This window comes from Anabas testudineus, chromosome 22 (assembly GCF_900324465.2).
Source record: "Anabas testudineus chromosome 22, fAnaTes1.2, whole genome shotgun sequence".
Lineage (NCBI taxonomy): Eukaryota > Metazoa > Chordata > Actinopteri > Anabantiformes > Anabantidae > Anabas > Anabas testudineus.
In genome coordinates, this window is record NC_046630.1 from 11,248,551 (window position 1) to 11,265,946 (window position 17,396).

Below are 17,396 nucleotides of genomic sequence, written 5' to 3' on the forward strand. Positions count from 1 at the left end.
TGACCACCAAGAGTAAAAACACTAAATAACAGTCACTCCAGTTGAATTTACAACGTGTGATTCAGCATCTAAGAGTCGAGGCATTTTAATGGTGTTTTTGTGCCTAGTGTTAGAGAGGTCATAAAGGAACGTTACTCCATTCAGTTTATTTTGTTGAACTGACCAGCAGAGGGCAGAATGAGACCTCAAATTAGATTTTCCTTCCTCCTCTCACTTTCCTTTTCTTCCTCTCAGTTTAGTTGATGAAGCAACTATAAAAATATGTATATTTTACTTCTTCTCTCCCTTGTTTTACCCTGGAGCCAGAGCTGGCATTTTTACGGTCCGGGATGATTTGTTTTGTTTCTTTGTTCTCAGTCCCCTACTTTTTCTCCCTCTGTCTATCAACTTTTTGGCTTTTTGCCCTACATCCATTCCTCCTAATTCCTAACTTTCTCTCTGTTAGTAGTAGTCATGGCCAAATCTTAAATTATGCACCCATGGGAGATGTCTGCAACTCCACATGACTGTAGACACATAACTGAGAACACAGACTTGTGGGGAGAGATATGTATGTACACACAGAGACGCGTGCTATCTCAGACACACACAGGCATGAATTCAGTATCTCTAATATAAAGATCCACACAGATTTTATTGCGCATAAGCACAAGGCCAGCTACCAAAGGCCTCCCATACTATATATCATAGCAGACTGATTCTCTGTAAATGACTTAATTTCAGCCACCTGTAGAGTTTCTACATTTACTTCACAGTCTACACTCCAATTTATGTCCGTGTAACTCAGGACAGCTCAATCCTTTGGCTCCCTGCCCAGGTACACCCTATAGCTGCAGCTAATGAACCATAGCATTGGTACCCAACAGGGCAGTGGGGAATAAGGAGAGCCTGGCCCAGATACGGTGAAGCCAATTCCCAACTCCTTTGACCTCGGTGAGAAATATCCTACAGGACCAGTATACACCCCCACCGCGCCTCCCGCACCACCACAGAGTCAATTACATCAATCAGTCACTGGGTCACAGCACCAGAACTAACCCCCACTTCTACACTCACTGGACCCCAAACTCTCCTCAGCTGCACAGAAATCAACACGCAGACAACAGCCACTCATGCAAACGCACATACTTATATCCCTGGGGCTTCTCCCGTGGAAGCAGAGGCACTCCATAAATCACACCTGTAAAAGCTGATTTGGTCCTAAATGTGCTTTATTCACAAATGGTGTTTATTGCCAGTGCTCCACCACAGGAAAACTTAGTTAGCATGACTCTATTCTGTAGAAATTGATACCAAGATAGTAGTGAAAAGGCTGAATGACTTTGTGTCCTATTTCATCCATTATAAAGTAAAAAAAAATGTTTTCGACTTTATTAGAGTCAGCAAAAAATGTGGACAGAAGGCTCCCAGCCTGAATCAAAGAAGGGTCATTACCAGTATGTGGTCAGTGTCCTAAAGTGTGGAGAATGTGTTTTTTGTAAGTCAAAGAAGAAAACAGAGGAAAAAGGGACTGACAAAAACAAAGCATTGTGTTGTGAAAACTTGAGGAATGTAACTGGGAGAGTGGTCGGAGCTGTGTTGGACAGCAGAGCAGAACGTAGAGGGTGGTGGTGGTGGTGGTGGTGGGGGCTCTGTCACAGCCCCTCAAGTTTAATTGGGTCCAGATGTGAGGCAGCGTGGCCCCTGCGCCAGCAAGGCGTCAGGGCCGCATTAAGAGCTCAGCCCAGGGCTGATGGGATCGCAGACAGACAAGCTTCCCCCCTCTCACCACCCCAGATACGTGGAGTGAACCCCATACTGCGCCGCTGACCACCAGGCCTCCGTCAGTACCCTTCCAACCTCTCAACTCCTGCTCATCATCTGCCAGAATAACAAAGCAGTGCAGTGCTTTGTTAAAACATCGCAAACCCTCCCTTGTTTATTTAGTGGAGGGTTATTTCACTTGTGACCTTGATTTCTGCGCTGACAATATAAAATCACTGTCATTGTCACTCCAAAGCTTATTATGTCTTGGTGACTATGGTGACAGTAACTCAAATTTTATGCCATTGTTTTGTTGCTATTGTGTAGGCCGTAACTGTGAGGGGAAGGTAATGAGTGTGTCAAGCCATTTTCCTTTCAAACCTGTCTCTATTGAAGACTGTAACATGGTTACTGCACACAATCGTTAAGTGCTGAATTTATCTGCGTTTGTGTGGACTGCAGTACTTCGTGGTCGCCCCCACAATGGAAGTAAGATGAGGGATGTTACTTGTCTGAAATGCACTAAAAACAAATGCAGATGACAATGTCAAGAATCATGATATGACACTATCAGAGTAATGAAGATAAGCATAGTCTGTGAGCTGCTGTTGTTTGAGATAAAGCTGTTTCCTTCCTGTTACAACTGTGTTAGCTAATTGTGTCCGGATAAGTAGTTGTGAATATTTTGCTTAATAAAAATTTCACAAAAAGCATAATGAAATGCAAAAAGAAGAAATTCTAGTTGGTCCAGAGCATCTGCTGTCTCAAAAAAGAGTCCTCCGAGCGAGTAATGTTTTCATTGTGACACAAAAAGCTGACTTGTTTACTGATAGAGCGTGGAGATCAATTAAAAGCAGAAAAGCAGCATGGAGTAATGGTGGCTGGAAGGAACGAAAAGAATAGACGGACAGCCAAAAATTAGAGAGCACTTCATCAGTGTTGACACTTGCGTATCGATGGCATTTGCTGAGTCGCTTTGCTCCACCATGACTAACAAGAAAAACCACTCATCATGCCAGCCAGCATTTAAAGGCTTATGTGAGAAGACCCTTGAAGCACCTTTCAGCTAGGAATGCCTGTTGAACGAAATTATGCGGGTAAACAGAAAGCAGATGTCGTGCATGTTCTCAGCTCTGTCGCATTTTCTGACATCCACTGTGAAGGAGGGTAGATCCGATGTTGTTGAAACAGACAGGAAGTGGAACGCTGCATTGGCTCTGCTTTCTGCCGATACTAATCTATAGAGGGTTGCAGTCACCTCACCACAATGTCAAACTGCAGATTGCTAAATCCACTTGTTGGCAGCCTTTTGTGTCAGACATACTGTACCACTACAGCCTTGTCAGAGGGCAAACATCTTTATAAATAAAGTTATTATATTGTTAAGTGCCTTTCAGCTGTTTATTTTATTATATGACTTTATACTTTAACAACTATTTTAGCTTCTATTCACTGAGCATTTGGTTTTAAATGCACTAACTGACAATAAGTCACAATTTTAAAATAAATCATTATCAGGCTTTTTTTTGGTTTCCCATGATTTAATCCTTCCAGGCAGTGTCATCCAACAGTACAATATCAAACTGTGCCAAAGGCCAAAGGAGGGACACTGGGATCAGACCCAGCTGTTACCCAAAAATCTTGATTTCCAACAACAGAAAACAATTTTTAAAGAACACAGGCAACACCTCTTAAAACAACACAAGAGTGTAGACTGCCAACAGGGGTTTAATTTCAGCCCACCATCACTCTCCTTCTCCTCATTCCATCCTATAACCCTGGGAAATGGTGTTGTCATACTGCTGGACACGAGCCCAGTGTGTGAGTGAGTTTAACTAAACAAAAACACTCCCATCATGGACTGAGGACTCATGGCCCAGTTAGACGTCCATGAAAACAGCTCTGGTCTGAATTAACATGCATTTTTCAAAACACATGATAAAACCGGGAGAAAATTGGAGCAGTTTCTTATCTTTTCCTAGTTCGGCTTTTAGAAACAACGATGGTCCGCACTGCTGTGAACACAGTCTGACACCAGGTGGTAATCTCGTGCTGCATATGGGTTTAGCTCAGTTTCTTCCAAAAGACACACAGTTGTTAAGAGTCCTGAAAGAGGCTGATGATGGTCATTTTATGCTTCCACTACATTACAGAGGGAATTAATAAGATTTTTGCCTGACCACATTTATTCAACAGAAACAGTTAATTTTCAGACTTTATTGAAGTTTTATTTTATCATAAAATCTCTGATCAGAAAATACATATTTATAAGATCATAACAAGACAGATCACTGACTCAAAACAACCAGTGATGACCATCAACCTTTTCATATAACTTCTATGTGTGTAATGATTGAAAGAATTGAGGGGTTTATACTTTTTAGGTTAAAATCTCAAAAACGAGGAGACAAATGATAAAGCATTAAAATAACACTGTCTGATCAGCTTATAAAATATAATGCATTGTTAAATATTAACCACTGTTAACTACATTTCAATACTGCATTTCTCTTCTAATACATTTTTGAAGGAGAACTTTCTTCTTTTTTTTTTTTTAACTTACTTAACATTTCATCTTTCAGATTTATTGCCCTGATGTATAATATTTATCAATTTCATAACTTGTATAATAAAAATAGCCATCACAGTACAGAAGTAGAAAAGGAATAGAGGAAGCTTACTTCTTTCACCAATGCAGCAGTTGATGGAGGCCAGAGACACTTCCTGCACTAGGGGACCTCATTTTAGGGGCCGTGAATAGCGGACAGCCACTTCTTTCTGCAGGGACCCTGAGGTTAGTCTGCCTAATTCCTTAGATTAAAAGCAGCAATCAGGTGGCCATAGGTTCCAGAGGCAGCATGAAGACAATCTAAACAGCATCAAGATTAAAAACGTACCAAGCATGTGGTTTTCATTAAATACAGACTGAATCCACAGCATAACATTAAGGAGCAGGTCGGTACTGCACCTGTCAATCAAACACACCACCATGAATGCGACATGCCAGACAGATGAGCTTTCCACAACACTGATAAAGACATTTTAGCGGTTAGATGAGCAAAATGACATGTGAGTAAACAAACAATTTCCCTTTTATTAAATGCACGGAATCGGAAACATTATTTTATATTATACCCACAGAGAATATGTTGTATATTAACAGGTCCAAATAAAAACTGAGTGTTTGGTTTTTGGCACTTTCATTGAAGCATACAAAGGAGCAGCAGAAGTATTTGTACCTGAGATTTGCTCTGTAAGGGGAGTGACAAATGAATACACACAGTAAGAAAAAAAAGATAAAAACAGAAAAGTTGAAACCATATGGTACAAATCAAAGAATGGAAATAAGTCACTATGATATGAAAAAAAAATGTCACAAACAAGATTTAAGAAAGCAACAAACCTGACACATTTATTGTTTAAACTGAGTCAGCAGTGTTTTCACTTGTAACCAATTGTTTTCATAAGGTGCATGAATATCCACACAGAACAATGAAATGGCTATGAAGAAGTTAGAAAGTACATAAACTAAATTTACAGGAAATAGAAAACCTATGTTACATTTTCTTGTTTTGACACAGTAAGTACAAGACATTTTTTTATTCCAGGCATATTAAAAAGCTAAATTATTGCCTTGAATTTGGTGTAGTATAAATGTTTGGTGTGTGTTTTTTGGTTAGAGCAGAAAAACACTAGATTACTAGATCAATTATCTGCCAGAGTTGATGCTGATTAGCATCTGTCCGTTTTCATCCTGTCTCTAGTATTCAGTTCCTTTGGTTTTTAGTTTCTCCCTTTTGTTTGAAAAGTTGGAGGTAGGATAGGTTAGGAGCTCTGGACCCATGTTATGATGATAACAGTGAAGCTGATGACTCCCATAAACAAGCCAAAGACCACTAGGAGTATAGCCTAGAAACGCGACAAACACAAACAAAACAATTAGCAGCGCAATTACCAAAATTAAACAAACAACTAAAATGTAACCACTGTAGCTCATGAGTTAAATGAGTCTAAGTGTTTCATAGCTTGATTAACAGTATTTAAGAAAAGGGTGTATTTACCCCAATGGAGTCAAAGGATTTGAGGGGCTGGCTGCTGATCTTAAGGTAGAAGATTCCAGGGAAAACAAACAAAAGGCAGCTGGAGGTTGTTGATCCTGGGAAAGAAAAAACAAAGGTGAATTCGAACTGCACAGACAATATGGTGCATGTCTGGTAATAGCTTCATATACTGCTTCAGCACTGCACCATTAATTATGTATGAGCAGATAGTGAGATTTTAGCCAACATGATCAATAAATGTGGATTACTGACGTCTAGGCTGGTGTTATAGTCCCCTGCAGTGTGCAACAGATTAGTCTGTCTAACAGGCCACAGCTGAGCAAAAGCATTGTGTTTGTAAAATAATAGAAGACTGAATACATGATTTACAACTATAATGTTTGACAAACAAGCACATTTATTTTCCCATATTTTAAGAACAATACACACCTACTACTCCAAAGACATTTCTGATATCAGGCACAAAGATGGCCAGTATCAGCACCACACCCACAATGATGAGAGTTGCAATGATGTGAATCAGCCAGGAGAAGGGACGTCCTCCACAGAGCAGCAAGATCACAGCCTTACGGGCCTGGAGTGTATAGACCGACAGAGGTCATTCAAACCAAACACACTCACAGAGCATCTACTGTGTCAGTAACTCAAATTAAATGTCATTGGACATTATAAGCTCTACATAAGCATATAATAAATGACTTGTCATTTATTCTTGTTTTATACATCAGCTTCGCTTTATGGGTGTTATCAAAGAACTTGTTGGCATTAATGAAACAGTGGGTCACTTTTACACTTGCAAAGCAGGAACTGAGCAAATGCATAAACATACAGTTAATCACATCAATATGTTATTAATTAAATAGCAAATTTTATATCTAGAGGCTTGGTTAAAATCTTTATATATAGTAATAAAAAGGTTAGCTAAAACCACACCAGATTGAAACAAACAATGAAATACACTTTCATTTTTATATCACAGTAAAAAGCTGTTACAGCTATAAGAACATAATATTGTAAAGAACCTAATATATCTCTTATTGGTCTACTCACAGGGAAGTGAATGAGCGGTACAGTCAGCAGCACAGAGAGGAGGATGGCCAGTCGAACTGTCATGATCATGATGTCTCGTGGCATGTACGCATCGTAACTCAACAACAGCTGGGAGTTCACATGAGCTGCAAGCATAAGTCACAAAAAGCGCATTGATATGACATGGTCTTGAAAAGCAGCTACAGCTGTATGTTTTACTCAACAATATATGTCCCTGCAGGCTTACCGTAGAAGGTGAGGTAGCCGAACAGTGCAGAAATTAGGTAAACCAGGAAGCTCAGGCTAATACCGACATTTGCAACATTCTGCATGCGGGTCTTAGTGGGTCTGAAACACACAAGTACATATCAGGAAATACAGAAAAATAAATTCACAGAGTTAAACTGACTGTATACCTGAGAAGCTGCAGTGCTTACCGGTCCAATTCACAGTAGATTGGGAGGACAGCTGTGTGGCAGAGAAAGGAGAAGGCCATAGTGGGGATGGCGTAGGCACTCTGCAACACACATTAGTCAGAGCACAGCCGTCATTAGCAAATTGTCAGCTTACACTGTTACACAGAAGTGAGTGGTAATAGTAATTGGAGTGCAAACAATCCTGAATACACGTATTCACATGAAAATCTAAAATATGCATCTATCTAATATCATAAAGTGTAATTTTTAAGGATCAGAAAACAGAGACATTTGTGTCGGAATAAACAGAAACAGTTGTGCTTCATGTAATTCTGCATGTCATGTGTACATTTGGCCTTTACATGTAGCATACATGTGAATGGCAGCTGCAAAGTGCACTTGGGTTCTTTATATATACCGCCCATCCTTCATAGGTAGGAGTGTGACTTGTCACCAAAGTGAAGAAAACTGCAGCAGACCTACTTTCAACAGCTTCCCACTGCTACCTAACATGTGCTACATGTTCAGTGTAAAGATAACACTGGTATATATACATACCTTACTTGAGACGACAAAGAGTTGAGGTGTGCATTCTGAGTCTGAGGAGTTTGATGTCTGGTTAAACAAGGAAAGAAGAGATATTGTGTTATTTCTATAAAGAGATTATTTGAGCAGTTCTGCTCAAATGGGAAAACATGAGGATAAATTCCATTGCCTGGGTTTGGAGTTAAAGCCGAAGAACCATGTAAGTTAACCAATGCCAGGTCTGAACTTATAGTACGGTCTGTATAATTCCAAAAAGGTCAGAGGTCATTTCCAGGATCCAGTGAGGTCACCTTAACTTCCTTCCCCTTCGGACCGGCACCATACACGGCACACTGCAGCCTTCTCTGTCCCCATCACCCAGAGCATATCCATTCACTAAACTCATTCTCCTGGATTTCCTGTCTAATTGTAGTACCTACCCCAGGTCTATGGTATCGTACAGTGGCAAGAAGAAGTCTGTTTTTCTGCAGCTATTCTTTTGCAGACTTGCTTTGGTGTTTTGGGTCATTATTCTGTAGCATCACCCAACGTCTCCAGAGTTTCAGTTGACGTACAGACATTCTCACATTATCCTGTAGAATTGTTTGATACACTTGGGAATTCATCTTCCTCCCAATCGCTGCAAGCTGGCCAGGCTCTGAAGCAGCAAAGCAGCACAAATTGTTTCCTCCACCTTACTTTAGGATTGGGATGATGTTTTCATGATACTATGCAGTGCTCTTTTCAGATCAGATGTAGTGCTGTGTGTTCTTTCCAAATAGTTCAGCCTCAGTCCACCAAACATTTTGCCAATACTGCTGTGGAGTGTCAATGTGCTCTTTGGCAAACCACAGGCGTGCAGCAATGTTCTTTTTAGTAAATAGCAGCTTCCTTCGTGATGTCCTGCCATAGACTTGCTTCTTCAATGTTTTACCTACTGTAGACTCATGAACACAGATGTTAGCCAGTTTCAATGATACCTTCAAATCCTTGGCTGTTGTTTCTTTACCTCATTAATGAGTGTTAGTTTGTCTGGACCCCACTTCTTGGTAGAGTAGCAACAGTCCCAAAGTGTCTCCATTCGTACAGTATTTCTCTAACTGTAGACTGGTGAATTTCTAAAGTCTTTAACATCACTTTTTAACCCTTTCCAGCTTTTTGTAAATCAATAATTTTTGATCGTAGATCCTCTGAAAGCTCAGGTCATTATTCCAAGGGTTCACATGCTTTTTCCACTATCACTAAGAGGTTTTTAGGGTTGTTGTCAAAGACATGAAACATCAGAAATTAGTTTGTGTCATTATTTTAGGAACATAAATTTTCTTTTAAGTTCAGATCACATTTTATTACTCAATCAAATCAATGCAGAAAACCATGAAATTACAAAAGGTTCACATACTTTTTCTTGCCACTATATATATGTTGTTTATGTCTGTGTGCACTTTGACAAATGCGCAAAGACGGAAGAATCGAGGTTGTTACCTGGTTGTTGTCTGGGACTGTAGTAACATTGTGTGGCAGTGGGCAGGGGATGGACCATTTCTTGACCACAACCTGGAGAAAATACAACAGGTTGGGAAAAGAAAATAATATATATATATATATATATATATATATATATATATATATATATATATATATATATATATATATATATATATATATATATATAATTTTGAGGGAAAACATCAAGACTCACCACAACAGTGAAGTAGAGCATGAAGAAGAAAGCGAGGCTGCTGGTGTAACCTAAGAAGCCTGTAAAGTTAAGAGACGTGTGTGTCAACAGTTAAAAGAAAAGAGGGCAGAGAATCCATCAATCAATTAGTTCATGTTTTTTGATCAACTTACTCACCAATTTTAGGCAATATTGCCAGAGGTAGAACAACACAAAATGTGACCAAGATCAAAAGCAACCTGCCATCTTCATACCAGACATTTCTGGAAAACAAGAAGAGGACATGATCTCCCTGGTCCTGACATGTCAGGGACAGCAGAGACAAATCTTCAGTGCCTCAAAATGGACCGGCTCTGGAAATTTGTCTCTACTTCGTGCTTAAATGCAGAGCGACAGATTCATCATGTGGAAGGAATTAAGGGCTTTAGTGCTCACAAACCATAACATTTATGTAATTCACATGCAAACGTTGCGTCCCTCCATCAGATGAAACCACATTTCACTTGCCTGGTTTTTGAAGAAGGGGGAATAATATTTTACTTTGCTGAGAAATAGCCTTGGCGGTTTATTCGGGATTAGGGTGCTAGAGCAAAGGGAGGGGCAGTGTTCAAGGTGACACATGTGGAAGGCATGCTGGCTTTGCTGGGGTCGAGGTTAGGCGGGAAGGGTGCTGCCAGGCGCTGCTGTATGCTAGACCACAGTGTGGGGTCATGAGGGACTGGCTCCACCACTCTTTATGGGGCTCCCACAGTCAGCAGCACCTGCTCTGACCACATCAACACCCACTGAACCCTGTTTGGCAGTTTCACAGCTGTGATGTTACCGTGGGCGCTGATGGATTTGTCTCTGCGTCGCCACCGTTTTTGCCCTGTAACTGGATGTCTGAGATCTCTGCTTTGACCTCAACTCTCTCCTGTACAACCACTTCTACTCTCACCTAAATTTGGCTGAAACACAGATGCAGCCTGGCTAAACTCTTTTGTCACTTTTTTACTGTTCTATATGCAAAGAAAAAAGAAAAACAAAATCACCAATACCATTAGGATCCATTTGCAGGAGCCTCAAGGCGCAGGATACCTAGAAGATCCATGAAATGTGGAACATTTCACGCTTTAAACAAGATGTTGGACAGTTCTCAGTTAAGCTGAGAGTACAACTGCCAATGAGTCTCCACAGAGTTAAAGAGCAGCATAAATCTGACCAACACAGCACAAACCGAAATCCACAGCTGTCCATATTTTTAACCATGATTTCAAACACAACTGGAAAACTTAAACAGGACATGTGCTACACTATCAGTGATGTAGACTACGGGTAGAAGACTGTGTTTTCACTTTGCTGTATTATAATAAATGAGCCTGAAAAAAGAAACTAATTTTAATATAAAACAACTCATTTACTTGGGCTTTGATGAAATTGACTGCACGTCTGTTAACATCCCAAAGCCACTCATTAACAGAAATGTTTTGTTTCCCTCAGCAGTGAGCTGTAATTAGAATGGCAAAACTGATATCCCCTTGTATCAGTCTGATTCCGGGGAACATGTGTGAGAGATTTGGGGGTGAAAGGAGAGCACTAATACAAAGCAGCTGTGTGTGGAAGATTCAGATGTTGACGCGTTGGGCTGAGAGCAGCTACAACCCCTGCTTAAACCAGTGTGGCCAATAATAAAGTGATAGAAGTTACATTCTTGGCCCGGGACTTGTCTGAGAAGGCTGGGAGCTGCAGACTTGTCCACGTATGCCAATGAAAGACACAGGCTGCTGCTGATGGGTGATGAATGACTCTCTGTCATGAATACATTTCCTGTGGGTATCCTTCATACTGCACAGCATAGAGCATAAGTTTCCCTTCAGTCGCTCACAAAGTATTAGCAGCACACTGTGGTTTGGTGAGAGATGTTCTTCCACCTCATTATTCATATGTTTCATATTGCTAAACTAATTCCAGTTTGTGGTGCAGAAATGCCACATTTGACTTATTTGAAGGCAAACGGTATAATCTATAACATCATAGGAACAAGAATGACTCATTCGTTATCTTAGTGTAGCTAATTTAAAATAATAGCTTGGTTCGACCCACAACTGTAACAGATTTTGAACAAACCATTTTTTATTGGCAACGGAGGGAGCTCAGAGAGCTGTGCATACACACCCTGTGTTGTCTGGGGTCAGGAAGCTGTTTATGGCTGCAGGAAGCTCCAACTTCAAGATGAACAAATAGGATGACATAGCTGAGGACGCAGAGGAAAAATGTTGAGATACTGTGTACTTTCTAAATAAAATAAAACACACAACTTAAAAAAATAAAGTGATGAGGGCAATGTGTGTTTTCCAGCACAAGGAAAGGATGGACAGGGTGGAGGGGGTCCCGCAGCTCTGAGTTAATGCAGAGGGGTGGGGCAGGAGGCTTAAGGGGATCACAAATACAGCCGTCAGCACAGAGGAGCAGACATTATGCAGATCTTCCAACTGCTGGAGACCACGAGTAGCAGCCAGGATGAAGTGTGAGGGGGGAGTAAGGCTAACAATAATGCTCTCTGACGCTAATCCAGGTATTTCTCCCCCTTCTCCACCTCACTAGGAAACAGGATATTATCTGAATATGATGGGCTCCAACATACTTTCCCGAACGCTCAGGCAGCCAATGATAGAGGGGATCGGGGTCACTTCCTGAGGTGACTAGCCGAAGGAGGCAAAAGAGAAAGGAGAGATACAACCTACACCAGGAGTAGAGAACTGTCTTCAGGGATCCAGATGCAGTGTGTGGTCATAACAGGGGATAATGCTAAGGGCTATTGTGAAGCCAGGCATAGCCAAAGTTAGCTGGGGCTTTATTGCCTGGGGCACATCTTGCACTCGCCGTTAAATAAGCATAGACCATAATCCCTCAGATCCTGCATTTGTTTATAAAGGAGAATTCCTCCAAAAACCCTCCAGCCCACACAGAAACAAGGACACTTGGTCTGAGAATAATTAATGCCATTAATAAGCACTAACATCTGTCAATAAGAGGATATTATGAGGCAGCAGTTGCTTTAGTGTTTTATCCAAAATGTGTTTCAGCAATACTTCATCCAACAATTTAAATATGAACCACAGAAAATAAAAATCTTTTCAACCACACAAATGGATATAAACACACAGTGACAGGGATCACACAACAGGCGTGATGCAATGGTTTAGTTCCATGCAGTTCGTTACTGGAAGCACAACAACACTTTCATGGGAATTCCTGGTGGGGTAATACTTACGTCTCGTTGCAAAAAAAAAGGCCCTTGAGTGAAGAAAAATTATTGTTATTGGCCTTGGTAAGAAAACATATTCTAATAATAAGCATGTTGTAAATCCCAAGGAAAATTGATGTAAACCTTCCGTGTGTGGTCAGCAAATAGTGGGAGAGTGTGTTCAACAGAAGACAGAGCCACTTTCATTTCATTAGGAGTGAGGGGAGAGGCAGACTGTGAGAGCCCTGGGCTGGTCAGTAATTAAGGTCAATTGGCCCATCAGCCTTTGGCAGTGCTGATGAATGTTTACCCAGAGTGAAGCTAATTTCACTCTTATAAAAGGGGCCCGGGGTGTAGACAGATGCATGCTGGAGTGCTGGCTCTAACACTCTTGCACATACTGCCCCATGCTGGGAAAACCACAAACATACCAGAGGGCACTGCAATAATCCACTCAGCTGTGCCACTAATGACTTCAGAGGAGCTATCACCTCAGCTCTGCACTGTCTGAGGAGCGCTGTTTGTGGCAGGGGGATGGACAGAGATGGCAGGAGAGAGAAGTGGGGGAGTGGGGAATAAAGGGACTCCCATTAGGTTACTCAACACTCAGAGGGTGGGGAGCAGGTTTACCATCAGTAATCAATTAGACAAGAAGTCTGGTTTCAGGGCCAGGGGAGGGGGATGAGAGGACAGCGGCTGCAGGGTCAGAGGTTATCAGGGAGTCCAGATAATAACCTTACAGGAAGGAAAGAGTAAACCTTGTTACAAATGTGTCTGATCACCAGTAGGAGGCACTACCTGCCTCCAAAATAAACTGTCCAGAGCCTGACCCTGCTGCACTCTACACCCTCTTAACCACTCTGCTTCTATAAAAACCACAAAATCGGTTCAAATTCAACATGTCAGACATAATGCATGTAAGTGAACAGTGAGATGGAGGCTGACTTACCACCAATATTTTGGATGAGGATAGCAACTCCAACCAGGACCTAGAAGGAATTTTAAAAATGCTGTTGGGTGAATATGTTCCCCAGTCATGCTGAAAATCTAAGTGTGTGAATTCCTTTTTAACAGGGCAAACTCACACTAATCCAAAAGTCAACACTTACTTTTCCTGGATTTTTCAAGGCTCTATGTCCAAGGTCTTCATATGAATTGATGCCTAGAGTCAAACAGAAAACCTGGATTAGTCAACCTGAATATAACCATGATGTGGCTCTGCCTGTCTGAAGCTGCTAGTGTCTCACCTGTATGGTCACATAGCTTTAAGAGAAGATGTATAGAGTATGCTGCCAAGCTGGACACTAGTGCCAAGAGGATACTAGAGAGGGAAAAAAAAAACTTAATCAGTAGTTGTAGAATTTTTAATCAACCTAGTTTGGAAGAAAATATTTTATTTTTATAGCACTGTAGTAGACGTAAAATACAAACATGCTTACCAAAAACCAACTATGCCTGTGCTAGCCATGGCGTAAGCTAGACCCAGTATACCGCTGCCCATGATGGCATTCATTAAGTTAAATACGGAGGAGAAGAAGGAGGCTCCTTTGGTTCTGGTCTGCACTGAGCCCTGCGCAGAGAGCAGAAGTGAGACGTAGATAAAAGATAAAAGAAGTAAAACAATGAGCGAGAAGACAAAAGAAGAGCAGAGGAAATCTGATTATTTGTGTAAAAGCTTTAAGGGAATTGCTCCTGACAGTTTTCCCAACAACTGGCCAGGCCTGATGATGAATGTCATGAAACAACACTGCAGTGGCATGTAGGATCATGGAGTGGAAATGTGAATGGATGGGGTGGGATTTGAGGTGCTGGCTGTGAGACAGCTGCCTGAGCTCAGGATAAGGGGAGCTGCCCAAACAGCTTGACCTCTCTAATAGGGGATATCCTGGAGAGAATGAGTGGCAATTCTGGTGTCAGTGTCACAACAAAATCAGGTTGACCTGCAGGCCGCTGAAGCAGATTCACCCTATTACAGTAGGCGAAGTTAGACTATTTTAGATAGATGCCCCGCTCTTCATTTTCCCAGATTCCTTGCTAAGCTGTGGGAAGGGGTGCCTTATAGTCGGGTGTGGTCTTGTGCGGAAGCAGTTTATTATGTTAGAGAAACACTGTGCAAAAATAGTTATGTTAAACTCTGAATGTGAAAACAAACATTGGATGGCAAAACATACATGCATGGGATTTATTTATCTTAACTTTATTTCCATTCTGGCAGATCTTTGCATTTGCATATTGATCTGCTGACTCCTACATAATCATTGTATTTTTTTTAGCAACAATATCTTTCACTTCCATGGAACTTTAGCTTGTATGATTTATAAACAGCCCCGCAACGATGCTCTCACTCTTTTGTCAGCTGTTGTTATGATACTGTGATAATCTAATTACTCCCTAAGAAGTGGGTTCCACATACAAGTAACTTTGCAAACAGTGTCTATTTTGAGTGCTATTAGCCACAACTTGCTCCTTCCAGGATGTCTCTGGGGAAGCTTATGGAAAGCTTGTTTGTGTCAGAACACTGTGAATAAACGCAGACACAAACTCTTACCCTGTGTCTTATTAAGTGTAGATGAGGCAGGATGGGGTTTAGAGGACAACAGGAGAAACTGTTGTGGAGTAATTCTCAGTTGTCACAAACAAATAAAATCCAAACTGATTTTTAACAAATTATTGTGTCAAACAAATAAAAGAAAAAATACTACAAGTTATATTCATTTTCCAGATAACTCACAGCATTACTTGAGGACAAATGTTCATTAACAAAATTAAAACTCCTACAAAGACATTAGTAGACCTAGGATGATTGAAGATGTCTATAATCAAAAGGATATAGTTATTATGCTATGTAAAACTCCTGGTCTAATAGTGTGCTCAATGCTTACATTTTCTATTCTCACATTTCTTTTAGTTCACCTCAGTATCTGTCCCTCAAATATGTTCATGGTTCTTGGTCCATGGTTCTTGGTGGTAAAATAGTACAGATACTATATGTAAATTTATGGGTAAACAGCTGACTCATTCATTCTGCTTGTGCCATGTACACACAGCTGTCAGCCTAGCTGTCCTACTTGTCCCATCCTAAAATTTCTATGAGCCAGAGCAGCCTCACTTCTGTCCGGAGAACAATACTCCCAGTTAAAAGTTGACCATAAATAAGTTTAGTAGGGTCAACTGCTAAGTCACTAAGTCAATAAGTCACTGCTAAAATTATTACTTTCCAAAATAATAATTGCCTGGTAAAATATTTGTGTAGGGGAGAAAATATTTATACTGGTTTTACTGGACAGTTTTCTACAAGGGACTCTCTGACCAGTATCCCTGCCCCTGCCACTGAGATGCCCCAAGATGTCATGTGTGAAGTTGTACCCAAAGAGTTCATATGCAATTTTCCTGGTCATCCTTTGAGCAGGTTGTCTCATATCGGCAGAAGATTTCTGAAGCTATGTTAGAGTGATCAGTTTGACGGGATGAAAAACTGGAGTCTGGATCTGAACTTGTTCCATTTCATAATTATTAAAGCCACTGTGCTGCCAGGAATATTCAAAGCTTGAAAAGGTTTGATCTACCTTCTCTGATCTACGCTTTGCCACATTAAGTCTATAGCGAGGTACTTACATTTACATTTAGTCATTTAGCAGACGCTTTTATCCAAAGCGACTTACAAGTGAGGAACAAGGCACTCTTGTTGTCTTGACTCTTGTTTTTGACATGCAGAGAAAATATGGGACATTTGTATACATGGGTGTGTACTTTTACCTAAATCAGAAAAACTGAAGGAATGTGAATACTTTCTGAAGTCACTGTTGACAGCATGTTCACTTGTTCATGTCATTTAACACATAAATGACACTCTAAGCTTTACTTTAAGACGTTTAAGTAATTTGAAATAATGTGTCATTCAGTTAAGTGCATGGCAATTTCTACTGTCAACACTTTCTGTGAGTGTGTCTATATAATAGAATATATATGAAGAAGTTAAAAATGGCATATATAATGGTTCATTTTAAAAAGGAATTAGCATAAACAGAGATACAACCTCAGAAGACATAATTTAAATAGCACGGTGTAATTTTTTCTTAGGGTGGACATTTTTTTAAAGTGCTAACAGAGGCAGAAAACAAAAAGGAAGTTCAGAGGAATCATGTGATGTTCGTCATTATTAACACTGGACAGCAATATGAACTTTGGTCATTTGTGCAAAACTGCTGAAATGACTTCTGTGTCTTTCACAGCCATCCGTTTTGTCTTTTCTGTTCAAATGAGCGGAGCAGTACGATGTTTCTCTGCAAACTGAAAGATAAAAATTATTTCATGTTGTCCTAAATTTACAATGTTTATATAAAGTGACAAAACTGTATGTAGAAAGAAGCGCTATTTTAGAGCCGTGGAAGAAATGGCAAGCTTGTTTTTATACTTACGTTAGTTAATAAAGACGTACTTTCGTTTTCTTCGGTGTCCTCAGTGGTATAATCATTGTATAAATCATTGTTTATATTCGTATTAATACTCATCTTCTACTCTACAAAACTCGAGACGAACTACAAAAACAAACTGTCACTTATCCGTGTCAAACTCACAACCACGTGTATTAGCGTAAAGACGGAAAGCTGCAAAGTTATTAAAGCATCTTCTCTTCAATAAATAACTTGTAAGCTGCTCTCATCAGCTGTCAGCTGTTGTTGTTGACCACTCATATCACGTGCCTCCTCCTTCCGTCG

The 17,396-nt window shown here is 40.5% G+C and overlaps 1 protein-coding gene across 1 annotated transcript; it reads right to left on the minus strand.

The window, feature by feature from the left end:
• Nucleotides 1-4,817: 4,817 nt before the first annotated feature.
• Nucleotides 4,818-17,374, minus strand: slc38a6 (solute carrier family 38 member 6). The gene is made up of 16 exons (XM_026339998.1): nt 17,097-17,374; nt 14,118-14,248; nt 13,926-13,999; nt 13,788-13,840; nt 13,628-13,667; nt 11,607-11,685; nt 9,630-9,715; nt 9,474-9,532; nt 9,257-9,328; nt 7,808-7,864; nt 7,271-7,350; nt 7,081-7,181; nt 6,855-6,979; nt 6,234-6,378; nt 5,805-5,899; nt 4,818-5,652 (listed from the first exon to the last, which is right to left on the minus strand). Exons 1-16 carry the CDS (start codon nt 17,187-17,189, stop codon nt 5,569-5,571), a joined length of 1,374 nt encoding a protein of 457 aa, XP_026195783.1. The 5' UTR covers nt 17,190-17,374; the 3' UTR covers nt 4,818-5,568.
• Nucleotides 17,375-17,396: the final 22 nt, after the last annotated feature.

Excerpts from the sequence above, each read along its gene's own strand:
- slc38a6 (XM_026339998.1), bottom strand. The coding sequence starts at position 17,189 with ATGAGTATTAATACGAATATAAACAATGATTTATACAATGATTATACC. Across the intron at positions 13,668-13,787 it reads CCTTGAAAAATCCAGGAAAA|GTCCTGGTTGGAGTTGCTAT; the intron begins GTAAGTGTTGAC and ends AATTCCTTCTAG. Across the intron at positions 6,980-7,080 it reads CGGCTACCTCACCTTCTACG|CTCATGTGAACTCCCAGCTG; the intron begins GTAAGCCTGCAG and ends TTATGCTTGCAG.